Raw genomic sequence first — 21,137 nt, 5'->3', positions numbered from 1 at the left:
TTGTCAGTTTCATTTTATTTTCCTTCTCTCTCTTTGTAAACAAGAAAATCACCTAATCTGGGGAACCTTTTGCATTTCAGTCGCAAATGCCATGCTTAGTTGACCTTCATCGCCATGCTAAAACAATACATAACAATTACTATAAGTTAAAAACTGAGGAATATACAGAAATAAACCAATCACTTGATGACTACAGGATGAGATGACCTTTTTAAAACACCTGCAGGCTCTATACTGGATACAATAAGTTAATAACAGTGCATACAATGATTTTTAAGTAGGATTAAACTTGAAAGTTGAACACTTGTTTGTAACATGTCAAAACTGCATACACTGTAATCAATGTAGCATAACTCATGTAGGAAGCTTTCGAACTTTCAAGAGCTCAAAACACTTTGTACAAAATTTCAAACCAAATTGTTGCTGCTGATATGAAAAACGTCTCACCAGCCCCCTCATCCTTCAAAGGAACCATTTCACATCCAAAAGTGAACAATTCTAAATTTCCAACAAAACCACCGATATCCGACACAGCTATGAATAATGTTCAAAGCCTTCACCATCTAACTATCCCCAAATGATCCCAATACCACCATTCAACGGTGGTCACCTTAAAAGGAATATCACTTCTACCCATTCAACTCTTTCCAGAATTGTATCCTCTACCAAATCATTCCCCATAATTTCTATTTTAGTGTTCCCTCTCTTATCCAAACCAATCAACTAAAAAAACCATTGGAAAGGTAAAATAAAAGTCTGCGAGTGGGTATTTCAGAAAAGGGACAATAGTAGCAGGCAAAATAATCAATTGTTAGACATTGTATCCAGTTCAATTATGATGTTCACTGAAGGCTGATAAAACTTCACCTTTAATCATTTAAATTGATAAAGTTTGAAAGAAGAGGTAAATGACACAATAAAAAAAGAAAATACATGAACACAAAACCTTACTTTGTCAGTCAAATCAACAGCCATGGCCTCTCCGTATCTTTGAATGAGATCATTAAAATGGCGTTGAACGATTTTAGGTTAGAAAGAAAAGATTACTACATATCATTATAGAAGCACTGTGTTGGAAATACTACAACATTCATATAACAAAAAAAATAAATAGTCACATACTGTTTCTTCATGATTGACGATTTTGATCTGTGGCTTGTAGCTCAAATCCACGATTTGCTCCCAAAGAAGTGGAATTGATCCTCGAACCTGAAACACAGATTCTCAGCATCCGTTATGAAGAGAGGAACTTATCTATCCAAGAAAAAACACAATGGAAATCTAGTATATCTTCTGTTGCAAATGACCCGCATATGTAAAGAAAGTTTGGAGCAATTTCTCATGTGTGAGGTATGGACAGCTTTATCCCAAAAAAATTCTGAAGTCACCAATGCTTAAGGTGGAACTGTTAGATACAGTATACATGTAGTTACCGGGAACCATTTCCCAATCAACTAGTGGTTTCCTAGGAAACCCCCTCCGGTTTCCCAGAAGATCTCATATCTCAAATAGTTAGGAAACGTATTTCCCTAACCTAGGGAGCTAACATAAAGCTTTTTCTTCATTAAAATAAAAAGATTGCAAGATTTTACACTGTGTGCAAATAATAGTAGAGTTTGCAAAAGGTACAAAAAAAGTACCTGCAAAAATGAGTACCTAAAACCTTCAATCTCCAACAATTGCTCTGTCTCAATAAATTTAGCAGTGTCCCCTTCAAGGTTAGCTCCTCGTCTCCACATTCTTGTTCCTAAAATTCCGCTAACCATGTCAAGATTAACTAAGTTTAGGAGTGCTTCTATATAGCCATAAGACTTTAATGTATATCAACAGGTTTCACTTCTTGTACCTAAACGCCTTGTGCACCTCCTCGAGATTAAAGTAATTTTAGCAGGAGTGTCTTTAAGATTTATCTCATGCGGTACCGAAAACCTAAGACTCGGTTAAGTGAAACAACTCTTTTCGTGTGGCGATAGCTCCATCGGTTTTATTTGCAATCTTAAAGACCAACATTTATAGCAACTTCTGAAGTATACAAAAGTGGAAAACAAAATGCTTGGAATCATAACCCGGTAATACTCTTTAGGATACTTCCTTGTACTAGAGGATGATGAATGCATCAAGCTGCAAAAACAAAAAAGAAAAGTACTTTTTAGTCCTATATAAGAATAATTGCATTCTTAGCTCACCCATATGAGAATAATTTATAACTTTATACTAAAAATATGTATAACCTTACACTCGATTAGCTCTTCCAACAAACTCCTGATTTCCAAACAAATCGAGGATCACCGGTATGCATACCAAACGCGTTTAGCTCCTCAAGCAAATCAATAAATGGTGAATTTATCATGTGTCAGAGGTGAGCACGGATTGTCAGGTTGAATGAAAGAAATTGTGACCGACTAGGAGACTGTTGCAATAGACTATACTAACAGACCTGTTTCCAAAGTGGTTTCCTTGCCTTAGCATTAGTTCTTGGAGTCGCATGTTCCACTCATTCACCTGTAGAACGCTTGACGATGAATGAAGTCGTCATTTAGTTGCATCGAATTAGGGAGCATCATGAAGGTGTTAGGAGTCATTTTAATCAGCAGCAGGGCAAGTTGGCCACTCTCGGTTGGAAGCAAAAAACGGGACTGTTGCCACTCTTTTTAATGTGGCGTCAAATGGACCTAATCTAGACAGTCTAGATTGCAGTCTCTATGCATCTCTGTTTCTGCCCCGGTGACGAACAATTAGGATGAATGATTTTGTAGGTTTCCTTTTCCTCAATGCATTTCAAGTTTTCAACTAATACCAAATACCAAGTGTTCCAAATTGTTTTTTTATTTAATAGTTAGATGACAGTCGTGACACATACAATTGCCGAAACCGCCAATGACTGATGTCATTACTTCACTGTTGGTTTTCTTGCCTTTGTTGTTCGAAATTGGACATCTGTAGTCTGTACGCATTTTGCATAGCAGCCACATTATAAAACCATGTCATTCTGAGCATTGGCTGCCAAGCTACCAATAGTCCAATACAACTTTCTCCAACTAGGGCCACTTTGTGGAATAACACGAACAAAAAAACTAACAAAAATGAAAAGGCCTTAAAAGCCGAACAGGACAAGTTGTACCAGCGTTTATGAACAGAACCTATGACCATCTCAATCTGACCCTTCATCAGTTATTTTATGTATTCAAGCATGCTAACTTCCCCATTCATGGCGCAAAAGTCGGTAGACATCGAAGCCGCGACACCATCGATGCAGTTTGACAATAATATGACCATTTAATCTGAACCTAATAAGTGAAGATATTCTCATACTAGTTTGTTGTCTACTTTAAAATATCGCTTAAAGGACTCACTTTAATGTAAAGGTCCGTTTCATACGAATAATACAACCCGGTGTTGATTCCACTGTCCTTAACAGGCTCATAAAGTAAGCCTCATCTCTTTTTGCAGAAAAGCGGCGCTTCTTATTCAAATAATTGTCCAATCAAACTACAGGAACGATTGAATTTAAGTGCACACAGAATACAGATATAAACCTAGACTTTTGTCCCCCCCTCTTCTGAAAGGGAATTAAACCATGAAGTATGAAGTGGAAGTAAGGAGGCCTTTTTCCACAAATACAAAAGTTCTTACTTCTTGACAAGATGAAAGCCTCAAAATCCCATTGCAGGCCATAAACTTCATAGACATTACTCGGAAAATGGGGAAACCAAGATAAGTGCCAACCTCCTTGCGAGAAGTTATTACAAGAAAATATGTTACTGTACCAAAAATATGGTTAAAAAGTTCTTTTTTCAACTGACTTCACCAATATGACCAGGCACATATCACCCCATCCATCTTACTAGCATAATAGCTTAATAAAGAATCTAAAGTAACAATATGGCAGAGAGATTGCATTAATGTAAGATGATAAGAACTATAATAGCACACTAGCCTAGTAGTCTCCCATTATACTACTGCAATTTTTCTAGTGGACTACAAGATAAAAAATTAACTAATATAAGGAATCCATCCAAACTTACCAGCCAGTAGTCTAATTGTTCCAACCACACCATAAATTATATAAACTTTATTAGTCCACTGGAAAGCACAGCTCATCCATGTAGTTTTTCTCTAGGACCTTCTTGTACTGGTCCTCTGACAAGGACTTGCATTGCTTCCTGATACGAACACGGACCTGGGAAAATCAAACATCATGTGATTAGAATATATAGAGGCAACAAGATACAATTCACTTGCAAATAATGCAGATTATGCCGCTTATTCACTTCTCTGTCTAACAAATAAAATACAGTTTGAAGTGATCAAATGAACTATTGCGAATCTCAGTGACGAGGGTACTAGCATCGACTAATGAGCTGGTCAGGAAGCTTTCAAGCGCAGAGTGAAATCAAACTAGCATGACTCCAGCTGCAAGGGTGCATGCCGACTGGAAGGTCATTGAAGAAATAAAAGGCCTTCAACTTCTATTGCCTAAACCTTGATCATTTCCAACTTCAGATATTCTGACAACAGAAATACTAAATGTTGTGTAACTTATTGTATGATGGTCCTGGTCTACCAGTGCACTTCATTGCAGTTAAGTATTGGTTACCTGAATGAAGAGATGCTCATTGTTATCAACGTCAGAATGCTCCAAGTATTATGTGCAGGTGCACACCTCATGTAAGACTAAGATCAGAGGTTAAATCAAAGGAGCTTTGAGGTTCCAGTGTGAGCTTGAACCATGCAGTATAGGCCACACCTGAACTTTTTTTATGTATAAGTAGACCTGTCCTTTTGAAGCATATTTATTGAATAAATTGAAATTAGAAGTTTGAACAAAGAAACTGAAGTCTACAAAACCCTACCTGATACCATCAGCTTCTCGTCGAGTATCATTAGTTCTATGCACACCACAACTTGTCTTTTACTCTCTCTTTCTTTTACTTTTCTTGCTTGCTGACTTTCTTAATCTGGGACAAGAATCTTGAAGTCTGTCCCTCTTAAAATGCTCAGGCTTGAGGAACTCCTTGAGAATGCTATAAAATGCATATATCCAAGTCAAGTTCACAATGTATGTGTGGTGGACAAAAAAGAAGATGAGGTTTCTGATATCGTTACTCTGTACAAGTGATTTCTTATTTAATCCGAGTCTGTTAGCTGTAGATGGTTAGTTCAGGAATGCTACAAAACTATATTTTGTCTTTGGAACAAAGAATCCCTCAACCAGAAATGGTTGTGAACAATTTCAAAGAGAAATCGATACTTCTCTTTTAAACAGAAGAATCATTCTACCAGAAACGCTCAAAGTATTGTACACAAGAAGCGCTTTCTGTGTTGCCTAACCAGAAAGCTTGGTCAGTTAGGTTTCCTATCTGTCATCGTCTCTCTTACCCTTTAAACATCACTTCACCTTCACTACCGAGCATAAATGTGTAATGAAAAAAATGTTGATTGAAGAGAACTTTCATACTCAGATGATGATAATAGGATCAACTAATGAGCTGGTCTGGAAGCTTCCAAGCGCACAAAAAAGTAGGGACCTCCCACGTTGCAATGGTGTACATGGCCTGGAAGATTATTGAAAATATAAGAAGTCTTTGACTCAGTGACTCTTCTTTCTTAAACCGTCATTTTCCAACAATAGGTAATATGAGAACAGAAATACCTGATGTACCTAAGCCAAAAATTCTCATGGACCCAGCACACACACTTCAAATGCTATCAATATACAGGCCACATCTCATGCAAGGCGAGATCAGAGGTTCAATTGACAGACTTCCAGGCTCCAGTATCAGCTTGAACCATGCAGTATAGGCAACACCTGAAAAGTTATGCATTAGTATACTGCTTCTAATACCAGTCTTTGTGAAGCAAAGAGTAAATTATTAGATTAGGAGGATGCTAGGACTACAACAACATACCTAAGAGGTGAGACCTCTGCACTTTTGGTAGTATATAGTTCGTGTAGGGCTCCATGAAGCTGAAGGGAGTATAAGCCATATGGGGTGCGGCAAAGTGCTTTTTCAGTCTTCCTTCACGCCTGGCATAGCTTTCTTGTGCTTTTTTGCAGTCTTCCTTCAAGGAAACAAAAGAGAGAAGAAACTGACCTGTATCAACATGCCATGTCCATGTAGTATAACTTCCAATAATTTCTTGACATTCCCGCATAGTTTGCATGGACATAGTATAGGATTTCCCTTACCAGCATCACATTGATCATCAAAACAATTAATACAAGCAATATGGCATACATAAATTCCTTACAAGAATTTATTTACTAAGAAAAAAGTCTTATATGTCAAATACGAATAAAAGTAATAACTACGTCAAGTAATAAAAGTAATCACTAGCCAAAAGGTGATTTCAATAACATTTAACCTAAGAAAACTAATAGAATCTCCAAATTCTTGAAAGCTAGCTATCTCCAGAATCTTCTAACTGAAAGTGATGATCCAAAACCTACAAAGCCAAAATGAACACCTTAAAGAGTTTGACTTTATCATTTTTCCATGATAGGTTTGATTGTCAAGACAAAACAAAGGCATACTATTTAGCAAATAATTTCTAAAAAAGAAAAACAATGTAAGAAAATACTCACCATGCACCAAAAGTTTCGCTCCCAAATGCCTTTAACCACTTCAAGTTATACTCAATGAGAATTGTTGAATAAAGTCAAGTAGAACCGAACGAAGGTCTCTTATTTCATCTTTGGTATATGCTGCTATCTTCCCCAACTCTTGGATCTAAATTAGAGAAGGAAAGAAAACGTAACTAATATATTATAAGGCATTAATATTCTAATTTAATTATATGACAAAGAAGTATATATGTGTTTACCTTATTTGTTAAAGATTGAGAAAGATCCCTAAGAAAGTGTCTCATAAACATCATAACGTAGTAGGCACATTCTACACCTCCTGGTTGTTTTGGGCACTACACAAGACAAATAATAAGATTAGTCATACTTACTTGGAAGGAAAAAGTAAAAAAATATACTTAATTTGGCTTTGTTTACCTTGACCACTTGCCAATTTGGTCCTGCCATCATCATTTTTCCCTCCAAAGATAAGTGAAAGCTCTAATAGCACTACAGAAAAAGAAATTAAATTGGGTATACACATATTCATATAAGACCTTGCTGCAAACATTTTGAGATCCAAGCTCACATTGCATTCACTTTGGCGAGGGGCACACGCATTAACACAACATATACTAAAGGAGGATGCTAGCGAGAAGCATCATGTAAGACAATACGAGTTTGAATATGTTTCTAATAAAGTCGAGAACTTAAAGGGTTGGTATTTTAAAGGAAAAAGATTATAATCATACAAGAAAATACATGAAACACATAACTTACTTGTCAACAAGAACTTTTATTCTGAATATTGGAGTCGGATTTCCAGAAAAATCCAACCAGTAAACTTATTGTGATGATATATCAATAACAATCAATACCCAATGCCTCCTACAATGAAATAAATAGATAATAATTAATCCATAATGTATAGGGTATAGTCATTTAAGTAATAAATATGATTAAGAGACAAACAAAACACTTACCCCAAATTGTAAGGAATCAATAGAATTTGATTCCGCCTTACATAACCTAATATGTGTTGCAAATGCTGAAGTTTCTCCCCATCATCATTCCCATAGTTTGTGAAGTTAGAAGGATTAGCAAATGTGTATCTTTCTTGAGAACTCATGAAACTCCCACAAAGATATCTAAAAAAATTAAAAATAAAAAATGTTACGATAATTGCATCTACTAATCAAATACAAATGTTTAAAGCAGCATGCAACTTTAGCTCACTTCATGTATGTAGTCATGCAGCTGACACTTAGCCAATCCATGCTGCAAATATCCAACAAATCAGATTTTTCAATGGAAAAATGGCCTAGCTCAATCTCTTCCCCGAAAAGCTCCCTTTCTATAGGGATGACAATATTATCAGACGATTCCATCGTGTTGTCAAGCATATCGCCATATTCTCTGATACTACGTTCTATCTCATCAAGTGTTTCCTCCTTTTCCTATGTGAAATAATCAAAATATTGATGGGCATAACATAGATATGGACTTATATCACTGACGCTACTAGAAAAAAAAATAAAAATCACTAAACTATACAAAAAGAAATTGAAATTGAAAACCCAAAGAAATTGAAGAGAATAAAAGGACAAGGGCACAAATTTAACTTGAATAAGTTAATTCACATGGATAGAACTTCACAACTTATTATTATAAACATCATCGCTAAATATAGAAAGAAAAAAATCAACTCATACTTTCAAATCGATTGAAGTTTAAATAATCTAAAGTCCTGCCAAAACTAGTTGCATCTGCGAAACCATTAGGTTATGAGGATGAAACTTAAGTTAAGTTAAGATCTTCAAAAAAAGAAGTTTACAATGCAAAACACTAATACAATTGACACAAATGAAAATGTTAAAAGTGGTTGGAAACTTGTCAAGTATCATTCAACTTATAAACAGTATGGGAGTCACAACAGGATTTGTGGAAAACTGGAATATTGCACTTAGAGCAAGACCTAAATAACAACATGCTATCATTTTTTAAGACATTGGATATATTGTTGGCTTAATGCAAGTGCTACCCAATCAAATAGATAACAATTTGCATCTTTAGTGAAACCACTGCCACACCAAGATTGAGAACATTACTAATTTACTATAGCCAAACTTTAGAAAAACGTGTTACTCAAATCAATATAGAATATGGAGCATAAGTAAGCTGCATCCATTGGAAGCAAGTCTTTGAATACAAGAATGCTCTGAGAACTTGAGAAGGAAGCTCATTTGAAGCATAGTTGCAATTGCTTCTTCAACTTAGTTAGGCCGATACATAGTATGGCGGATATGTGTTGTCATCTTAAAAATTGCTATATAGATAGTTCAGTTAGTGCATTTAGACATTTAAGACATTTTACTTTCATTACTGTATAAGTTCAATATTACTGCCAAGGGAGTGAGTGTTCTATACTAAAACAGGGGAAATAGGCCCAACTGCTTGAGACCACTTGCTTTGCCTTAGTGGCTAAGTGTCATCACTGCCATGGATTTTATAAAAGCGAATTAACACTGTTAAATATAGTTTATTAAAAACTAGTACTCATTGGAAATATGATTTATGGTAAATTCAATCTTCCTGCAAGCAATCAAACACATCACAAGTGTGCAATTGCTTGCTTATCTTTTTAATGGAGAAAACATGTTTTTAAGCAGTTAAACAATTATATAAAATAATTTTTACTCCAATAACATGTTACAGGGACTTGTGTTATTGATAAGACAATATGAACTGAAAATATGTTTGCTGGAGAAAAAAATAACTGTATCCCCCGAATATGACCAATCAAATAGATAACAATTTGCATCTTTAGAAAGCAACAGTTCACACTTATAAATTATGTGTAATTACTTGAATATAAGTGTCCATAGACATACATTCTGACAATAACATCAGTCTGTATACTGGTTAAATCAACATAGTATTAGTCGTTCAAGCTATGAAAGCATAAAAGTCATGTTTCTCCACCAATATTGTTTCCAGAATAGCGGCAAGATAAAAACTCAATACTACCCAGGAGGCACAACAACCCGAGTTTATACAAAATGAAATAACTTTTCCTCCTAGTCATCCTAGAACCAATTTAGATTGTTCACCAAACTCTAATAATAATTAACGGCACATAGTGTTTGATTACCAATGTACTAGTTTTACTTATTTACTAGATTAACCTATCTAATGCTATGAGTGCAGTGTGAACATTTCCCTGCCTTTCATTGGTACCTTCCTCTATGTAAATTTACTCTTTGTACTGGGGAATGCTAGAAATGAGATTGTTCCTAGAAAAACCAATTCTTCTTTATGCAAAAGTCTATAAATAACAATTAGTAAATATATGTGATTATGATCATATGAAATAAGCTAAATACCTGTGGAGTACTAATTTCAAAGTTAGGCAATGTCTTCTTACTTTTAGCCATAACACCAAAATCTTTTATCTGCATGAGTATAGTAATAAATCTAAGTCATATATTAAAAGTACAAAATGCATATAAAAATACAATAATGTAAACTTTGACCTGTTTGCCTTTGTTATCCTTTCTAGCCTTCTCTGATCCAAGTAAATCATGTTTTTCTTCCTACATGAATAAGGAGAAAAAAAAAATAGTGTATGCATGTCAACATCAATAATCATTACTTTTTGTCTAATAGTTTGCCACATTGCCGATTATCACAAATTCTTTTGGCCATGCCACAAAACTATGCCATGCATCCTTAACAAATCTCAAGTCACCAACCGGTACTGGGAGAGGGAGGTCAGGTTTGATTACAGTGTCAATTTGTACTTGAAAATTGGCTTCTCCTAAGGGAATATCATTAATATTTTCTTGAGGTCGAGTATTCTTGAAAACTGAGCCTTTAGCAACGATGTTGCTTTTCAAAGTCAAAGCCAAACTACACTTGACACCCTAAAAAAAAAAATAATAAATCAATATATCAATATATGTACACTAAAAGTACGAAGTGTTAAGAAGATAAAAATGTTGACTTGTTTATTTGATTTTTTATCGTTGCTAGCCTTCTCGGGTGCATCAAAATCACCATCTCCTTCCTACATAAATAAGTAGGGAAAACAACATAATGAATCAAATGAATGAACAAGTGTAAATCAACCAAATATGTCATTAATCTTTCTATGATTATTTACCACATCGTCGACTATGACAAATTCTTTTGGCCATGCCACAAAGCTGTTCCATGCATCGCTAATAACGCTCAAGTCACCACTTGGTACTGGTATTGGGAGGGGGAGATCAGGTTTCATTATTAAGTCAATCTGTACTCATACATTGTGTTCTCCCAAAGGAATGTTGTGGACTTTTTCTTCTGGTCCAGTCTTCTTGAAAAGTAAACCTTTAGCAACAATGTTGCCTTTGGATCTCAAAGCCAGAGAACACTTAATAGCCTATAAGAAACATGGATATGAGTTAGAGCTTATGCATATATCGTGATAAGAATTATATCAATTTAAAGGATAAGTACCTTGGGTGTCTTGAATTCATGATTGGTCGGAGTCTTCTTCATTTTTGGGATACAAAGCATCTTTCCTGCATGTTTAATAAAAATAAATCAATATATGTACACTAAAAGTACTAAGTGCTAAGTGTTAAGAAGATATCGGTGAAAAACATAAAATGTTGACCTGTTTCCTTGATTTTTTATAGTTTCTAGCCTTCTCGGATGCATCAAAAACACCATCTCCTTCCTACATAAATGAGTGGGGAAAACAACATAATGAATCAAATGAATTAACAAGTGTAAATCAACCAAATACGTCATTAATCTTTCTATGATTCTTTACCACATCACAGACTATGACAAATTCTTTTGGCCATGCCACAAAGCTGTGCCATGCATCGCTAATAACGCTCAAGTCACCACTTGGTACTGGTATTGGGAGGGGGAGATCAGGTTTCATTATTAGGTCAATCTATACTCGTACATTGTGTTCTCCCAAAGGAATGTTGTGGACTTTTTCTTCTTGAAAAGTAAACCTTTAGCAACAATGTTGCCTTTGGATCTCAAAGCCAGAGAACACTTAATAGCCTATAAGAAACATGGATATGAGTTAGAGCTTATGCATATATCGTGATAAGAATCATATCAATTTAAAGAATAAGTACCTTGGGTGTACTGATTTCAAGATTGGGCAACATCTTGCTAAGTGTATCCCCATCTTCTACTTGTATGTTTGATAGATCTAATTAAGTCCCACAAAGAAAAAAGAAAGAAATTGAATGCGTAACGCAAACAAGTCATAATCAGATGCATAACTAAGTTGATACCTGTTGGTTTACTCTATTATCACTTCTAGCACTATTAGATCCAACATTCTCAGGTGATGGCGACTTATGCATCTCTTTCTTCCTTAATGCACTTTCCTTTTCTAGAAACCTCACCCTTTCTTCTGCTTCCATCCTTCTTGCTTTTTCTTCATGTAGTTGGGTCTCAAGCTCCTCTCTATTTCTCTTCCAAGTACGTCTAGGAAGTTTAAAGTATGCTGTTGGAGTTACAAACCTCCCCTCCCCCCTAACTCTACCACTATGCTCCGGGGTTCCTAAAGCCTGAGTAAGTATATCATTCTTTCCCTTAGTTACTAAATTCCCCTCCTTCTCCTTCAGTTTCAATTGAGCCTACATGACAGAATTATGTTAATACATTTCAATTATTTTATATATAAAAGTAAAAAAAAGAAATTAACAAAAACTTCAAGAAAACTCACAATTCTTTTACGCAATTTCCATAGTAGCATCATTCACAAATTCACCATTCTTCTTTTGACGAGCCCTTAACCATTTGACACTCCGATCATCATGTTCTCTTGAGGAACCGAACTCTTCTTTCTATTAAACATTAAAAAAAAAAATTAGACTAGAGAGTATATTCATTGCTACAAACGGTAACATATAATAAGACCTAGAGTATTGGACAAAAGGTGAGGTGATAAACCTTGGACCCTCTGACCACCTAATCGGACATCTGAGAATTGATTTGATAACCAGATAGTAAATCAATTAATAGCTTGATCCTACATGAACCAGACACCTAAACCAGACAGCCACCTAAACTTGTGAAGTCAATTAATAATAGAAAATTCCTTCATCAGCTGGATGGCATTGAAAGGAGGGATCAAGACGTTGCAAAAACTAAAAGAGTGGAAGAAAGTAGAAACTGATGTTTGTGTGCTGTGTTGGCGGGAAACTGAAACTGTAGATCATCTCTTTCATACATGTATAGTCGCGCAAACATTATGTATTATACTGCTTCAGAAGATAGGATTCAGCAGGCCCATGGCCCATATGTGGCAAGAAGAGGTACAATGGGCTAAAAAATTATTACGAGGTAAAGGCTACATACAAGATAGTCACAGGTTTACATGGAATGCTTTTGTATACGGGATATGGAAAACGCGAAATGACAAGATTTTTCAGAATAAGCAAGTTGATGCAGACCAGTTAGTAAACTCAGTGATCGGAGATGTAAGAAGACGACTACTGGCTTTTAACATAAGAATGGAGCAAAGACCGGAAGCACAGAACTTCATGGAAATGTGGGAGATAGAGGTTGGAGTAAAACAGAAAAAGTATGAGTACTGTAAGTGGATGAGAGCAGAGAAGGAGATACACAATCTGAATACTGACGGGACTCTACAAGGAACAGAGGGAGAATGGGCAGCAGTACTACGTAATGATAGAGGAGAAGTACTTGCAGCAAGTCAAACATGCAGAATATTGCTTTGATAGAGCTACAGGTCGTAGAGCAAGGAATGATGATGGCATTAACACAAAGAGTAAGTAAGATAGCGGTACAAACAGACTCAACAAATGTTATAGCGTGGCTGAAAAAGAAAACCAAGTACCCATGGGCAGCAGAGAAGATGATCCGAAAAATTCAAAATATGAAGGAAGAGATGGAGCAATTCAGCATCAACCTTGTATATAGAGAAAGTAAAAACCTCGCTTACCGACCAAAAAAAAACAAATTAATAACATAAAATTTAGAAAACTAAATGATTATCATCTCTTCTTCGAGACCAGCATAGCCTGATCTACTGAGTCGGTGGTTATACACATTCTTCTTTCTCCTCTCAGATTGCAGCTTGCTATACTCCTTTGAATTCAAAAAGACAACAATAACTAAGTATAGTAAGGGATGAACATACATAACTAACTATCACTATGCAATTTGAATTTCATTCATCCCGAGTTTAAACAATTACTATACATACCTAAAACTCATCTGTCAATCTTGACTTCACAAACTGTTCCCAGTCATTTTGACGAATAAAATCATAAATTTTTGGTGGTTTCTCCAGTAGGCTACGGTCATTTATGTAAGGAGTAATATATTTCCTAGTCAAATTGGTCTTAAAAGTCCTCCATCTTTCCCCAGTGGATGATATGACTTTATCCATACAATTTGGATCAATATCAAATATTTGCTAGACATAAAAAAACATGTAAGACATCAGCTTTAGGAAGAAGAGCAAAAAACAAATTGTTCATAATATAAAGTACATAGAATTATACGATTACATACCTGCATTGCTTCCCATAAATCATCTCTCAAAGGTTCTGGTAAATCATGCTAAGTTTCAAATTCACTCAATGGTACCTTGGACCTTGCCAATGCACCTTCCATACGAGCAAGTTTTCTCCGTACTACCCGATTATTTGGCCTTCCTTTTTCATCATAGACAACTCTAATTTTATTTCCATCCCATTTCTTGTTAAGCTCAATCATTATTGTTGTTCCTCTTTTCGTGTTTCCCTTTTTCGATTTTTCGGTTGCATCGTTCCTTTTTCGGTTGTCATTTGATTGGCCATCTTCTTCTGTACCCATGATAACCTACATGGCAAAAATAAAAATGCACAACACATGTTAAATCTATGTCGGTCAATTTTCTAATTTCGGAAGAAAATGGACAGTGAATCAACAATCTATAAACAAAAATATAGGAAACTAATGCATCCAATAAGCATTTCCAACAGCAAAGGCAGAGACTATCTTTACCAAAAAAAAAAAAAGGCAAAGGCAGAGAAGTGCAAAATTAAAAATAAAAACACGCTTGAATTATGACCAAGCAATGACATGAAAATAACAAGATAAACAAGACAATTGAATATAAACAAAGGCACGAAAGCTTTATTAGTTTTATTGGATCATCTCAAGATTCTCCTAAATCACGAAAATTCAAGCTACACTATTAGAACTAACAGAAAAGAAAAAGAAAATAAAAGATACAATAATCAAATAAATAGAGCTGAAATGTTTCGTTTATGGACTTTTCTTTTCTTTGAAGGCTTGTGAGCAATCCAGATCCCCTCACAATCTTCACGTCCATACATTGATTGTTCATCGTCATTCACATCCAGAGATTCCATATCTGGAAATACTTCGTTGCGAATGTTGTCTCCAATACCATCATCAATGAAGTCATCATCTTCATTGTCACACCCCGAATTTCGACAGAATTCGGAAAAACAATATTTGTTCCCGACTCTTCGATCTCCGAGGTGTGACGCACTCTCAACTTCCAAAAACCCATAAACATTTTAAATATGCGGATAATTAAAAACCAATAAAATTTTAACTTAAACAAAAGTCCTATTCATTACAAAACTTCACAAATGAAAATGCAAATAACCTTATCTCAACTGAAAATCTATATCACCTCAAACGAAAACAAGACCTATCTTGAAATGCGACGCTAACGCAAACCACAAGTAGCAACCAATCTTCTTCAACACTAAACCTGTCAAGACTTATCAACTATGTTCATTTAATGAACACACCCGATAAGCAAACATGCAAATCGGGTCAGCATTATAAAAATGCTGGTGTGAGTAGCTCTAAAATACAACATATTCTTATACAAATATATACACAATCCATAAGGCAATTAGTTCCTCCAACGAGGCGCCTTAACTTTAACGACTAATACAACATCCTTAAGTACAGTAATTTAGGCAGGTAGTTCCTCCACTGAGGCACATTAACTTCCCACTAACCACAAAACAAACTATACGTATAATAAATAAGGCATGTAGTTCCTCCATCGAGGCGCCTTAGGTTCTAACTAAACAAATAACCAACATATTACCATAATTATATTATTTAAGGCTTTCTTTGCATGTCCCTAAAATCACGTCGTATCTGTATCTTACCTAGTTTCCCTGGCTACCACAATCGCTTTCCAACGCCGAACATGTACATCCACATGCCTCCCCTTACATAATGAACCACTCCGTGCGTAACTACCTTGAGCGGGATGCTACACACCAGGTAACCCTCACACGAAAGTCATTATGTAAGTACTGCTACTATTCGGCATAAAATATCGCGCGTCTCGTTCTATTTTGCGAACGGAATAATCAAGCCACTATTCGCCATTTCTTTAAAGGCCATTCAGATTCGAAGCGCGGGAAGGGCCAATCACATTACTTACGCCCGAAGGCCATTCAGATTCACTGAAACGCCAGAAGGGCCAATCATATTATTTACGCCTGAAGGCCATTCAGATTCACTGAAACGCCAGAAGGGCCAATCACATTACTTACGCCCGAAGGCCATTCAGATTCACTGAAATGCCAGAAGGGCCAATCAAATTGCACACGCCCACACAGGGCAAATCACATGAGTTGTGGTAGCTAGGTTCTAGGATTTTCATTACGTAATTTAATCAAATGTCATACATTAATGACTCATAATAATTCCACTATATCACGTGCAGGTCAAATACCTTATTGCACTAAGCCACAATAGTTAGAAATATCTCAATTATATCTCATAACCACTTTCATTCTGTCACGTGCCAATATATTATTGCACTAAGCCATAATCCCATGGGAAAATATCCACACATACTATACTACCTCATAGTAGCATCTCACATATAAAATAATAGAGCGTTTATACATTTATGTCTCCAAAACTATTGCATTTAATATATATCCTAATATATTATATAAGGTCACAATATCAACGTCAAATCTTAATTAGATAATGACAACCAAAATTTATACAAGCTTCCACAGCATTTTAGCATTTGATTTGTCCATACAATTTACAACATAAAATGTAGCACAATTAAACAGTCCACAGTCCACAATCAAAGTCCGTATATAATTTAATACTCATAAAAATATATATATCAAATTCTTATTATCAGAATTCCCCTCTAGTTACGTGCCAATATTATATTGCACTACTCACGTCAAAACTTAATTAGATAATGACAACCAAGGTTATACAATTTTCGACAATATTTTATTACTATATTTGTCCATATTCTTAAATATGAGAAAAACTGGAAAAAGTCAACATTCCACAGTCAACGGTCAACGGTCAAAGTCAACACGTCATTGTCAAAGTCAAAACGTCATTGTCAAAGTCAACACATCATGGTCGAAGTCAAACTGTTATTGTCAAAGTCAAACTGTCGTTTCTATGTTCAACAGGTTCATGGTCATAGCCATGGTTCATGGCTAAGGGCAATGTGCATGGCTCATGGGCTCATGACTAAGGTAATGGTTCGGACCCAACTGGCCAAGCCCAAACCTTAGAACCCGAAAGTCTAAATGTTGAAAGACCCATTTGGATCTCTACTAAGTCCTATGGACTGGCCCCAAACAATATTAGAAACTGGCCCAAACAAAAATTGAACTGAAACCGGCCCAAAAACTTTAAATTAAACTGGCCCAAACTAAACAAATAGAAAATGGCCCAACCCACTAACTAATATCAAAACTAGTCTGGCCTAACAATTTAAACCAAAATCGGACCCAACAACTAATAAGCTAAGGCCCAAAAACCGAAACCCATTGGCTTTGGCCCAAGCCCAAGCCCAAACCGATCAACAGTTCTTCTTCTCCCTCCACCAGCAGCCACTGATTTGGCCACCGCCAGTTCCGATCGTCCGCCCCTTTCAACCCCACGGTTTTGATCCAAATTGAAAACCTTATAACTTTACTAAAAACAAAATCCCCAAATCATTTGGACCCCCATCTTCCTCAAAACTAGATTTGATTTTCACCGCCATTAACGACTTCTCAAAGCTTCAATCTTACCTCTTTTACAGCCCTCACACACCCTACCTTACCCCACTACAACCACTCCTCAATCCACCAACATAAACAACCGAAACACAGTTTAAACTATTGTACTGGAGTGTTTGGGCGAGCCGCCATTAACAGGGCTTCGACAGCTCCCATTCGACAACCCTCATTCCAACCTCAATCAATCCTCCTAATCCCATTACCAACAACCCATTCAAATACCCAAACAAAAACCCAAACAACAAAGTTTAATCTAAACTGGGCGATTTCTAGTCGCCATTAACACAGTTGTTCAAGCTTCCACCACACTCCCCAGCACCCAATCAAACATCCAACCAACATAACAACCTAATAAACCCAATACAAGTTCAAACAGTAGGCAGAGACAATTTCTCTATTCTCTAGACTTGCGCCCCCATTTCCGACCTCTTCCTTGTTCCAACAGTTAAATAAAGAATTTCAATGCTTAACTAAATAACTATACTAACATCTAACCAGTCCAAAAATCCCACGTGACGATGAGAAAAATAACCCGACATAGGAAAAGTAGAAAACTAAGCGCGAACAAAAACTCTGACAGTAAAGCTTTTGTGAAATAGAGTAAAAATATAACTACTCACCTTAACTAACAGCTCGACGAATTCCTCCTAGTCCGAATCGTCGCGCTCCACCCTCCAGCAACCGAGCTTCTATCTCTGCCTCCATTTTTATTATTTTTTTATTCTCTAAAAACCCTATTCTCTAGAACAATGTGATTATATACTTGGGTTTGAAACCCAAGCCCAACACAGACTCGGGCCCAGAAATCAGGCCCGCGTATCCCAAATCCAATCCTACCAATTTTTAAATAAATTAATTAATTAATTAAATAAATAAATAATTACGTATTTTAAATACGGGCGTTACATTCATTCTCATTATCATGATCATAATATCTCTGAGGAGTTGCTAGGGCAACTGACCATTTAGGATCGATCTGATTCGGTACATAGAAAACTTGCTTCACTTGAGAGGCAAAGACGAAAGAATCAAATTTGTACCCAATTCTACCAAGATCAACCAGTATAAAACCCAAGTCATCTACCTTGATGCCATTCCGATTCTCAACCCAATCACACTTGAATACTGGGAGTTTGAACTTAGTATAATCAAGCAACCATATTTCGGTAATAACACCATAGTAGAAACTTTCTAAAAAGAGTGGATTTTTATCTCTTGCACTTGTTATCTGAATTCCACTAGCAACTAAACTCACTCCACTATTCTGATTGACTCGTGACGCATCACGATCCTTTGTGGAGAAACGGCAACCATTAATCACATAATTGTGATATTTCAATACATGTATATGAGGACCTTGAGCTATCCAACGTAAGGTTTTCGAGACATTATTACCAGGGATGCTCCTTTCATCTGAAACCTATGTTCTTTATAAAATTAGTTACGCTTATTAGAGTAGTAAATAAAAAATTCAAGTTGTTTAGTAACTCACCCTTTTTCTTAACCAATCACTAAAAGTGCTAATATGTGCATCATGTAACCACTTTTGGCTTTTTGATTGGCAGGGATGGTTTTGCCTTAAGTAGTTCATATGCTCCCTACAAATTATGAACACCAACTTTGGTTAGATATGACAGAAAAATTAGAAAAAAAATTGAACTCCTCAAATGTATTTGAAATGTCATTACTCGATATAAGGTTCAACAACATTTGTATTGTGCAACACATAACCATGTGCTTCCTCTAAGGACTTCCGGTCGACAACTACCAAATCACCACCTGATGGAGGCTTTCCAGAAACAATCTCCTTGGCTGTGTTGCTTTCAACATGTGGAGTACCAACAGCACCCAAATCAGATAAAAACTCACTACAAAACTCAACTGCTTCTTCTACAATATAACATTCAGCAATGCAACCTTCTGGACGATTACGATTTCTTACATAGCCTTTTAAAACCTTCATGTACCTTAACAAAAAGAAAAGGAATATTGATGGAATTTCCTATATTTAACTTGGTATAATTTGAACTATAAATGATATTTGGCAAACTTACCTCTCAAATGGGTACATCCATCGAAAGAAAACTGGACCACAAAGTTGGACTTCTCTCACAAGATGTACGGTTAAATGAACCATAATGTCGAAGAAAGATGGTGGAAAGTATTTCTCCAGAAGACATAATATGATTACCAATTCTTTCTAAGTTTCACGTAATTTCTGCAAATCGACTACTTTCGCACAAATGGCATTGAAGAAGAAGCAAAATCTAATAATTACATATCTCACATGCTTTGGCAACACATATCTTATTGCCACCGGAAGCAATTGTTGCATCAGCACATGACAATCGTGGGATTTCAGACCACCTAATTTTAAATCTTCCATTGAAACAAGTGGCCTGAAATTAGATGAGTAACCTTTAGGAACTTTTAGCTCATGCAAGGTTTTGCAAACTCGTAATTTCTCCGCTTTGGATAATGTGTAACAAGCTGGTGGCAAGTATGTTCTCAATTCTTTTCTTTCTGGTGCCAATTCCTTTCTCAAACCCATCTCGTTAAGATCACGACGAGAAGCAACCCCATCCTTCGTTTTCCCCTTAATGTTAAGCAAGGTCCCAATAATGCTATCACAAACATTTTTCTCAATATGCATGACATCCAAGTTATGTCGGAGAAGTAAATGTCTCCAATACACAAGCCTGAAAAAAATCGACCTCTTCCTCCAACAACGTGTAAGATCATCATGAACAATATTTGCTATTAACCTTTTTGACTCGTCACTTTTGCCCCAAAAAGTTACAAGTGTTTTAACCTTCTTCCATATACGCACACCGGTGAGTGGTGTTGGTGCGGATCGAAACTCACATTTACCATTAAAGCGCCTTTTTGCTTTTCGATCACGGATGCTCTTCCGGAAGATATCTTTCGTGAGCCATGTACATATTCTTCATGCAATGCTTCAATCTGCAAGAATCTGTGTGTTCACCACATATCGGACAAGCGTAATAGCCTTTAACACAAGCACCAGACAAATTACTAATTGCAAGAAAATCGTTAATTGTCCACAAGAGAATAGCCTTTAGTGTAAATTTTTGTCGTTGGAAAGCATCATAAATCTTAACCCCTTTCTTCCACAATTTTTTCAAGTCCTCGATCAAAGGTGCTAAGTATATGTCAATGTCATTTCCAAGTTGATGTGGACCCGAAATCAACATTGTCAACATCATAAACTTCCTTTTCATGCACAACCACGGAGGAAGATTATAAGTGACCAATACAACAGGCCAACAACTATATTCACTACTAAGAGAGTTATGTGGGTTGATTCCATTTGCCGAAAGTGCTAAGCGAAGGTTTCTTGGTTCTGCTCCAAACTCTAGCCACTTATCATCTACTAGCTTCCATGCGGGTGAGTCTACTGGGTGACGTAGTTGCCAATCAACTTCTCTCTCATTGGCATGCCATGTTAAATTTTTTGCTGTCTCTGCTGATTGGAACAT

At 36.2% G+C, this 21,137-nt stretch overlaps 1 protein-coding gene and 1 pseudogene across 1 annotated transcript; both read right to left on the bottom strand.

The window, feature by feature from the left end:
• Positions 1-11: 11 nt before the first annotated feature.
• LOC147508703 (phosphoinositide phosphatase SAC8-like) lies at positions 12-7,136 on the bottom strand (annotated as a pseudogene).
• Positions 7,137-13,808: 6,672 nt separating this feature from the next.
• LOC147508702 (uncharacterized) lies at positions 13,809-21,137 on the bottom strand. Its single transcript, XM_086597546.1, is given in 7 exon segments — positions 13,809-14,021; positions 14,195-14,428; positions 18,722-18,928; positions 19,130-19,235; positions 19,326-19,604; positions 19,692-20,417; positions 20,578-21,137. Coding segments are annotated over 7 exon segments (2,325 nt in total).

Source organism: Coptis chinensis, chromosome 3 (genome assembly GCF_015680905.1).
Source record: "Coptis chinensis isolate HL-2020 chromosome 3, ASM1568090v1, whole genome shotgun sequence".
Classification (NCBI taxonomy): Eukaryota; Viridiplantae; Streptophyta; class Magnoliopsida; order Ranunculales; family Ranunculaceae; genus Coptis; species Coptis chinensis.
This window is presented reverse-complemented; position numbering and strand designations above follow the sequence as displayed.